The sequence below is a fragment of the Ceratotherium simum genome, chromosome 8, assembly GCF_057802395.1.
Source record: "Ceratotherium simum simum isolate JZ-2026a chromosome 8, ASM5780239v1, whole genome shotgun sequence".
Lineage (NCBI taxonomy): Eukaryota > Metazoa > Chordata > Mammalia > Perissodactyla > Rhinocerotidae > Ceratotherium > Ceratotherium simum.
This window is the reverse complement of record NC_141907.1, coordinates 19,373,448-19,383,363: the sequence shown is the minus strand read 5'-3', so window position 1 is coordinate 19,383,363 and position 9,916 is coordinate 19,373,448. Positions and strand designations below refer to the sequence as shown.

At 41.1% G+C, this 9,916-nt stretch overlaps 1 protein-coding gene across 1 annotated transcript in view; it reads left to right on the top strand.

The window, feature by feature from the left end:
• Positions 1-1,205: 1,205 nt before the first annotated feature.
• Positions 1,206-9,916, top strand: part of PPARGC1A (PPARG coactivator 1 alpha) — a 92,941-nt gene continuing 84,230 nt past the window's right edge. The window contains exons 1-2 of the mRNA XM_004432316.3: positions 1,206-1,304; positions 6,841-7,020. Of these exons, the coding sequence (XP_004432373.2) occupies positions 1,257-1,304; positions 6,841-7,020 (228 nt within the window). The 5' untranslated portion in view covers positions 1,206-1,256. The remainder of the gene's footprint in view (positions 1,305-6,840; positions 7,021-9,916) is intronic.

The following is a 9,916-nucleotide window of genomic DNA, read 5'->3' as shown; positions in this document are numbered from 1 at the left end:
AAGGGTTTTTTTGGCGGTGTCTAGTACCTTGAGTTTGTTATGTATTCAATATGTAGTGTCATCATAAAACAGTCGCACCTGTGTTAGCCCTCATTGTTTCAGGGTAGAAGCTGAAAAATAAAGATAAAAAAAATTAAAAAGCTCAAGAAATAAATCTTTCTGCTAGTAGCATGTCGGTATTTTTCCCTTACTCCACGGACATTCTTGATCTCAAGTGCAAACTGCACAACCCAGGGCAGTAGGGTTGAAATCCAGTGTTTATTCAAAAAGCCACCCTAAGGCGGTTAGAGAGGAAATGCTACATGTATGAAAAAAAGACAGCCGGAAAACTAAGCGGATCTGGGCAGAGCAGCAGCAAATGTATTTACTAACACTTGTTTTCTGGGAGCCTATGAGAGAAATGGAAATAATTACAAGGAACCTGAAAGGATGGGATTCTGTTTCTTGTTCTCCTTATATGGAGCAAAGCAAACTGCAGTAACACTTCTGGAGCTGGTATTCCCTACTGCCAGGGGGACAGCCGATTTCTGGGTGGAGAAGTTTGTTTATACCTTAACAAATACAGGCTGTTTTGTTGATTAAACAAGCAAAAAAAAAAAAAAAAAAAAAAAAGCTTCATGCCCCATTCCTTGCTTTCAGACACTTCCCCCAATTAGAAAATGTCTCATAAAAATGCATCATGTGATAAGCTCTTGCTTTAGTCCCAAACCGAGCAGGAATCCACTTGGAGGTCTTAGAATTCAAGTCCTTAGAGAGTACACATTTTAGCTAAGAATATAGTTACTCTGTCATGAAACAAGGAGCTTTGCCACTTGCTTGTTTGGGAAGGAAAATAAATTAAAAAAAGATTGCAGGGGATTTTAGTTATTATATGGCCAGGGCTCCATTTAGAGTCTGTGGCATTCAAAGCTGGCTTTAATCACAGCATGATGCTCGAAGCCTCCAAAAGTCCAAGTGTTTCCTTTCTTTCTTCTTTCGGGATTTTTTTTTTTTTTTTAAGCGTTACTTCACTGAGGCAGAGGGCTGCCTTTGAGTGACGTCACGAGTTTGAGCAGCAAGCTGCACAGGAGAAGGGAGGCTGGGTGAGTGACAGCCCAGCCTACTTTTTAATAGCTTTGTCATGTGACTGGGGACTGTAGTAAGACAGGTGCCTTCAGTTCACTCTCAGTAAGGGGCTGGTTGCCTGCATGAGTGTGTGCTCTGTGTCACTGTGAATTGGAGTTGAAAAAGCTTGACTGGCGTCATTCAGGAGCTGGATGGCGTGGGACATGTGCAACCAGGACTCTGTATGGAGTGACATCGAGGTGAGCTGGGACTGGGCTCGCTCGGCATTGCAGCCAGAACTGAAGCTTCCCTCGCGATGCAATTATTCCTGTAAGGGGGGAAGGGCTTGGGCGAGGAGAGGAGATAGAAAAGTAGCCCAGGCAGGAGCTTTTGGGAGAGAATCTCAATCTTATCTTAACTCCAATAAGTTTGCTATTTTAAGGTGGCTCTGAGATGCCTTGAGCAAATCAAAGCTTAGCTGCTGTCATCAGTATCTGTTGCAGTTAGAAACTCTTTCCATGTGCCATTGGCTCTGTTTCTCCTCATATGCAATATTTATGCTCTAAGATATTGATATGAATCAGAAGCTGAAGTCTTTCCAGTGGTGTTTAGTGGCCTGGTTGGAAAAATGCCATTTCTATTTATAATAAGATGAAGATTAAAATATTAAAATGGATGTGCTCAAATATAGTCAGTTTTGACTGTAGTCTGGATTTTTTTCCCCCTCTCTCTGTTCATCAGACAGAGAACTCACAAAATCCTAAATAATCCTGGTGGGCTATTTTAGATTGCTTTTCCCACAGAACACGAAATCACGAAGCTGGTTCCTTTCACACTCCTATAGGTGGTTGAAAGATTTGGCCAGCAAATTAAAAACATATACCTTACTGTGCAAGGGTTTCCATTAGCGTCGGTGGCAGGGAAGCTAATGGTTAAATCTCGCTGTACCACGGAGAGCTGCCTGAAGCCGAGAGAGAATAGAGTTTATGCAGGACTGTGTGTGGAGCTGCTCGCTGCTTGTGTAAAAATAGACGGCAATACATCAATTCCACAGTCTCTGCCGGCTACAATTCATACAGGGGGAAAAAAAGCAAGCTGTTTCCTCGTCATCTCTGGAGTCTAGAGTGACTAGCAGGGGGACAGAGGACCTCGGCGTGTTTGCCTTCAACACAATGGAATGTTCTCGGAAAGTTTGGGCAACTTGGAAAACAAGCAAAACTTTCTGTGGACTCTGGTGAGATGGACCCGAATTGACTTGCACGGAGGATCTGAGCAGCGAACAATGAATCTGGCAGAGGACTACGAGTGCTTCCTCTGGGTGGCTGGGGGCACGTAGGGTAAGGGGGAGGATCAAGTGCCACACGTGATTTGATTAAATAAGATGTCCATGTGGTGCCGCGATACACATCTAAAGTGAAAATAATTTGGCTGAGGCTGTCGGCAAATGCATTTTTCCTATCTAGCGAGGCATACCCTGGATTCTTAACTCTTTGCTGGGTTTGCAAATGTTGGCTCCGTGTGCCCTCTCTTTCCTTGGCAGGTCTATTTGCGGATTGTAATTGTTCTTCTCGTGTTGTGATTTCTCAGTAAGGCGGAATAGATATGGATAATTCATATGTCCTGTAGCTATTATGAGTCAGGGTTGCAAGTGGCTTCAAAGTCCTAATTGTCTTCCAGTAGCTGGAGCGTCCTGTCGGTGATCGCCTGGCTGGCTCTGGGTCTCAGCTGCTGTAGTTTCGTTTTTCCATCATGTATTATTCCTGATGCTGCTAGGAGTTGAATGAGGAACTAGATCATATGGAAATATGGAAGACTTCTTTTAATCATTGGAATTCTGGCAATCATTTTCACATAAGCACCAGAAGCAGTTAGAACAGTGGCCTTTTAATTTTTTTCTTAAGGAGGTGAGGTCTCGGGCTAATCGTCCAGCCGTGGATTGAGTTGTCGGTCGGCTGAGACTGGCCAGTCGCCTCTCTGTTGCTCTGGAGGCAGCAAGCGGCCGGGAGCCCAGCCTTCGCAGCGGCAGCTCTGGGAATCACCTCCGCCGGTCTAAAATATTAGGAGCAGCAGGTAGCTGAGGCAGCTTTCATTTTTGGAATCGTTAATGTTTGCTGTCATCCTAAAACGTCGTGTGCCCTTTTGCACATAATGACAGGACAGCACATTGGTTAATAAAGGCCTATATCACTATAGCCACTCACTCTCCAGTGTTTCACAGTTTAATAAAGGTGATGTACAACAAGGTTACTAAGATTGATAGAGACCATTCACATGACATGCACTCCCCAAGACTGTCATTCTTTACGGCCCCCCACCCCACCCCTTCCCTCTGTCTTGACTATTTTTTTTTAAGAAGTGAGATTCTTTTTTCATTAATATAATTAATACGGCCAAGTCCACTCTTTCTTCTCTCTCTCTTTAAAATTTACCATCAATGGCACAAAAAATCTCCAAAAGGTTAATGGAGAATTATACTTAATTATAATGATTCATTATCATCAGTGCAGTTAAGCTAATTTATTGTCTGCTCCTTAACTAAGAGAAAAGTCTGTTGGGGTGAAATAGTGTACAATAATTAGCCTTTTGTGTTTAGTGAGTGCTTTATCCTCTTAAATCTTATTATAAAATTAAGGCTACGCTTGTGAAATAGCTGTCATAGTTGCAAAGAACCAGTAGAATGTGTCTCTGTAATTGCAATAAAGCACACCTGTTACAGATGTATGGGGAAGCAGTAAATATCAGCATGTCAGATGAGGACAGTTACAGGGCTTGGACTGTTAAGTCTGGCATCATCCAAAGGCCAAATATAAATTAATAACAGGAACACTTGCTACCACTAATGTGTTTTAGATTATCAGGATAATGCCACATTCAGAAGCACTGATTTTATTAGCATGTCAACGTTGGCAAGAGCACATGCACATTTTTCAACCATAACAAAAGCAGAAACGAGAGAGAGGGAAGGAGGGAGACAGGAAAGGAGAGGAAAGAAATATGTGAATTACAGCATAGTCAAATACAAAACAATTGATCCAGTTTTTTCAACGGTTTTCAAAAGTTACTGAAAAATACATATTTCTGAAAGATTAAGGGGTGTTGAAGAAGCCAGGCCGAGTAAGGGCAGTTAAAGAGAGAGAGACAGCAAGAAGTTGTTCGCTAGTCGGTAGAACATTTCAGCATTCCAAAATGTGGTTTCCAAGTTATGCACTTCACAACAGGAACTTAAGCCAGATATAGAGATCCTACATTTTCTAACTCATTTTTATTTGTTGTTGTTTATGCTTTTTTTTTTTTTTTAAGATAAGGACCATCTCCCAATGAAATTCTAGTGGTTTTGCACCATCGAAAAAGTTATCCCCTTGTCTCTGAAGTGGTCGTGTGGTGGAGGAGTTAACACGGCGTGTTTGTGCGGGGATAAGCTGGGTGGGCAAGTATGGAGACTGGGAAGTTTTACACCCATAACGAAGCACGGACATTGTACCAGAACAAAACCTCCTCATCAGCCCAGCCTCCGCTTACTTATAAACCTGGTCAAGCATACCAATCTGTAACTTTGGGCTAACTCGGATAATAAAAAAGGAAAGACCCATAAAATGATAAGGGAAGAGTTTAGATGGAGAGGACTGCCCTTTCTTTGTATTGCCTTTGTGCCTGCAGTTTGGGAGCTCTCTGGGGCCTGGTGGTTTTAAGGAAAAGCTACAGGGATGTTCAGGTTCCTCGCAGACTCCCCTTACCAACTGCTGACTCCATTACCCCGTACCTACTTCTCAGCATGGTGCTTATGATCACGCTGCTGCATATGACCCATGTATTGTAGCCCGCCAGGGATGACAGGGGTGCTTCAGAAAAAAAATCTGCATGAAACTTATTTTATTCAAAATCTAAATGTCAAGCAGGATCTCCAGCTTCATGCCCAACTGCTGCCTGGATGTGAACACCTCCACAGCATCTCTCCTGACCTTGGAAGGTAGGGCCACGAGGGTGCCACTTCAGAGTGTGTTCCTGCTGATTTAGACACCTTGGCTTGCAGGTGGATAAAGTCCTTATAGCTTTGGCATCCCCAGGCCCCTGCAATAGGAAGTTTCTGCAGGGTTCTTCACAGTAGGCAGTGAGGAATCAGCAGTTAGATAGCCAATTCCAAGTTAGAAGACTACACCATTGGTAAGGAGGTCCACTTTCCTCAAAAGGCCTCAGTATGGGACAATTAAAAGACCACCTACCCCATGCAAGGAGGTGAAAGACTATGCCAATCTAAAACAGCCTTGAGGGGCCGGCCCAATGGCGCAAGCGGTTAAGGGCGTGCGCTTTGCTGTGGCGGCCCGGGGTTCGCCGGTTTGGATCCTGGGCGCGCACCGAAGCACCGCTTATCGAGCCATGCTGTGGCGGCGTCCCATATAAAGTAGAGGAAGATGGGCATGGATGTTAGCCCAGGGCTAGTCTTCCTCAGTAAAAAGAGGAGGATTGGCAGATGTTAGCTCAGGGCCAATCTTCCTCACACACACACACAAATAATAATAAAATAAAATAGCCTTGGTGACAAGCAGCCCAGCCACGGTATAGAATATTTTAAACCTCTCAATATATTGAAATCATTTTAAAATGCCAAAGAAAAATAGTTCTTTTGAATTCTCTTAGAGCATAGTTTAGGAACACGTTAAGTGATGAAAAAATATAGTTGTGCTGTGCTGTAGTGGTTTTTCTTTCCAGACATCAGGTGTTCCCAACCCTACACATACACACACACCAACACACATGACTTGCAAGTTATGCATAGTGAAAGATATAAAGATCATATAGGAAAAAATGTGATTTTTGTCCTTCATCTCAAGGAACTTGCTTTTGACCTGTTTGAGATGAAATTCAGAAGCTCGTGAAAAGTCAAGTAAGACTAAAAGATTTAAATAACAAATCAAGAGAACCAAGTTAAAAGACTTTGCATCATTAGTTGCTAGATGAACTATATGGATTATAATGGTTAAAAGGAACGTAAATGGAGAAAGTTTTCCTAGTATAGTTCCTGTGTTCTATTTTTCATTTAGCGATTGTTTATTTCGTCTCTATTATGTGTGATGACAATTCCAAGCTAAAATCAAATTTGGACCTTTCCCTCAAAGGGATTATACTTTAAAAGTAGAGTGAAATTTGAGCCATCTCTGATGGCCTAGCAGTTAAAGTTCAGCGTGCTCCGCTTTGGTGGCCTGGGTTCGGTTCCCAAGTGTGGAACCACACCACGCATCTGTCAGTAACCATGCTGTGGCAGGGGCTCACATAGAAGAAACAGAAGAACTTACAACTATACACAACTATGCACTGGGGCTTTGTGGGCGGAAAGGAAGAAAAAAGGAGGAAGATTAGCAATAGATGTTAGCTTAGGGCGAATCTTCTCCTGCAAAAAAAAAAAAAAAGTAAAGAGAAATTTTGCATATAGTAAACCAGAGGACAATTTGTGACTTGGTAACTGCTAACTTTCAAAGAGGTACAAACAAATCCAGTTGATTTCTGAAAAAAAGAAAAAAAATCAGGGAAGGCTTCCCTTTCTGAAAAATCGGGGAAGGCTTCATGGCATTTACCATGAAGAATTGAGGAGAGAATTTTGGATAGAATGGATCAGGTGAAGTGTCCTTTGGAGGCAAAGTGAGTAAAAAAATTTAGGATGTTTTTTCTGGTGACTAAAACCCTGGAAACCAGCTTTGATAGTGTCGTTGAGTTAACCAGGCTTAATTCCCATCACATGCTATTGCAGTTTAATAAATTCCTGCAGTTAATGAAAGTTTTTTCCCCCCCTGCCTCCTGCAGTGTGCTGCTCTGGTTGGTGAAGACCAGCCTCTTTGCCCAGATCTTCCTGAACTTGACCTTTCCGAACTAGACGTGAACGACTTGGATACAGACAGCTTTCTGGGTGGACTCAAGTGGTGCAGTGACCAATCAGAAATAATATCCAATCAGTACAACAATGAGCCTTCAAATATATTTGAGGTAAGGACATCCCTTGGTGAAAATTAATTTCTCGTTGAACTTGGCTTAGGCCACACTAACATGATTATTGGCCTGAAACTGCAATGGATTCTTACTTTGCTGTCTTCAAAAGACTTTTTACCACAGTTAGGTACTTCTTATTTTGTGAAAAACAATGTTTGGAAAACCAATGATTTTCTTTTTTTTTTTCTTCAGAATTAAGGGGCTAGGAACCAGCAACAGAGTACGTTAAACTGTGTTGAAATACTAAGGGATTGTGAAAGAATTAGGGACAAAGAAGAACAAAAGTCTAAACCTGTTTATTCCTATTTCCCACAGAAAATGATGCCTAATATAAGTTAGTATAAAATGTAAAAGAATGCATTTCTTTTTAACCAAGGAGTTAGATGTCTACCTTTATTTGTTTTACGAAGTAAGTGAGCAGTTATTATTATTATTATGTTTTTGATCATACCTCTGATTTCTCTATACTATGGAAACTTCTAAACCCAACTACTCTAATGTTTACTTATAAATTCGTCAAAATTCATTTACCTTTCGGTAATGAGAATTATCTTCTAGACTCTAGACTCTAATTATAAGCCTACCCTATAATAAAGAATGTTAATCTACTACTATTAAAGTGTTACTTTGAGAAAAGAAGTTCTTTCTCACAAGATCAGACTCATTTACTTGAAAATAAATGGTTTCTTACAGGGACAAGCATGAAGTGAGTACTCTGTCAAATGAATTGAATAAAGATTGTCAAATCAAATAGTTTTCAATTTCACAACCAGCGCCATCATCATCATCTAACATTTTCTCCCCACTATGTGCCAAGCTCCACACAAAGCACTGTAAATGTATTTCTTATCCACCAGCAGAGACATTTCTTATACTTCAGTGTTATTTGGTTGAAATCTTGAGTCATTAAGAAAGCCAATTTTACAATATTTATTGAGTTTTTCCAGCACCCAGCACATAAACGGCACTGAATAAATGTTTATTGAGTCATTAAGAAAACCAATTTTACAATATTTACTGTGTTTTTCCAGCACACAGAAGGTGTTGAATAAATGTTTGTTGAATAATGAGTGAATGATGACTATAGCAATGTTAATAACAATAATAGTAATAACAACAATGGCCAACATTTTGGAGCACTTGTCTTTATGTATGTCATCTCACTCATCCCTCAAAACACCCTATTATTTAGGTACTATTATTATCATTCTCATTTTACATAGGCAGACACTGAGTCTCAGGTTAAGTGATTTTCACCAAATCACACAGTTGACAAATAAAGAACTGAGACTTGAACCTCAAATTGATCTGAGTCCAAAGTCTATATCATTGATAAAAATAGAATAACAGTGAATTTAGGTGACAGCCATCCTTTACAAAGACATATCAAGCTGCTTCTTTGCTCAATATATTTAAAAATAGAACAGAATCTTTCCTTTCAGTGTTGGTTGACATGGGAGCGGGGAGAGCTGGTGAGCTGAGGTGGCTGTAGGTTCTGCCGATGGCTAAGATTTTACAATACGTCTGGAGCACTAAGTGGGTCTGAGAAGAGTGCCTAAGGTAGTGGAGTGAGGGCTGGAGAGAAGGAATGAGGTGGAGGAAACACTGGAGGTTTGTGGTTAGTTACACTTTCCCAGGCTTCTCAGCCGGGTCTTAGAAAGTTCATGTGAGGACTTGGCTGGTTAGAACTGGTAAATTGAACATTCCTCATTCAGTACACTTGTCAGGTTACAGGCCCATTTTAAGTCATGCTGCATTAAATAAACAGTACTTTAAAAAATGTCCATCTGTATAGACCTCTTATCTAAAAATCGGCTATTCCGTATTGGGTGAATGCCATGCATTTTGTAGATGATGGTTACGGAATAACTAACAGGCGGGGGGAGTTGGTGCGGTAGTCAATACCTCCCTGGTGGGCTTGTTTCAAAAGAGACAACTTTCTCCATGACCTTGTGCCCCCATATTTCGTGTTGCAGCCTTTGCATGAGGTACTTCTCATTTACACCTTCCGGAGTCTTGGTTCAGCAGCTAGTTAGTTACATATAGATGCTTAATCTACACAAAGACACCGGTTTTGTTTCCCTATATAACTTTCTCCCACTGGTAGAATTGTTTTCAATGCTCTAAAACACGAGGTTCATTTAATTTAATCTCTCATGTGGTCATTTTAAACTAGTGACTCTCAACCAAAGGCAATTTTGCCCCCCAGGGGACATTTAGCAATGTCTGGAGATATGTTTGATTGTTAGGAGTAGGGGCAAAAGGATGCTACTGGCATTTAGAGGTTGGGAGACCGAGGACAGTTGCTAAATATCCTGTAAGGCACAGGACAGCCCCAGATGACAAAGAACTATTTGGCCCCCAATGACAATAGTGCTGAGGTTGAGAAACCTTGCTTTAAAAAAGTCCCTGAAATTCCCCTTTATAAAACACTAAAGTTGAATTGGTCAGCTTTTTGAGAGAAAATATAGTTAAGATAGAGGATATGAAGACTCAGAAGCCATATAAAATTGTCGAGATGCCCAGGGCCTCGGGACTATATGTCAGGAATTCTCTTCGTGACAGACAGCAAAAGTGACTGTTTAGATAAGTCTCCTATCAGTTTTCTCTGCTGTCACAAAACCCATTCTTCTTTGTCTATGCAAAGGCTAAGGACTTATGTGGCAACACTGTTAACAACCAGTGGCAGCTTCCTGAGCATTTGCATACAGCAAAGATGCCTCTACTCTTTGCCCTCTAGCGTTAAACTCAGACATTTTTTCTGTAAAGGAAAAAAAGTGTGTTTTGAGCATAGGTGGAATTCTAAAACTGTGTCTTTCCCTGTGAAGAAGGTCCAAATGCAGCAAAATAACCTTTGAATGGCCTCGGCTTTGTGTGGCTTCTACCGAAGCTG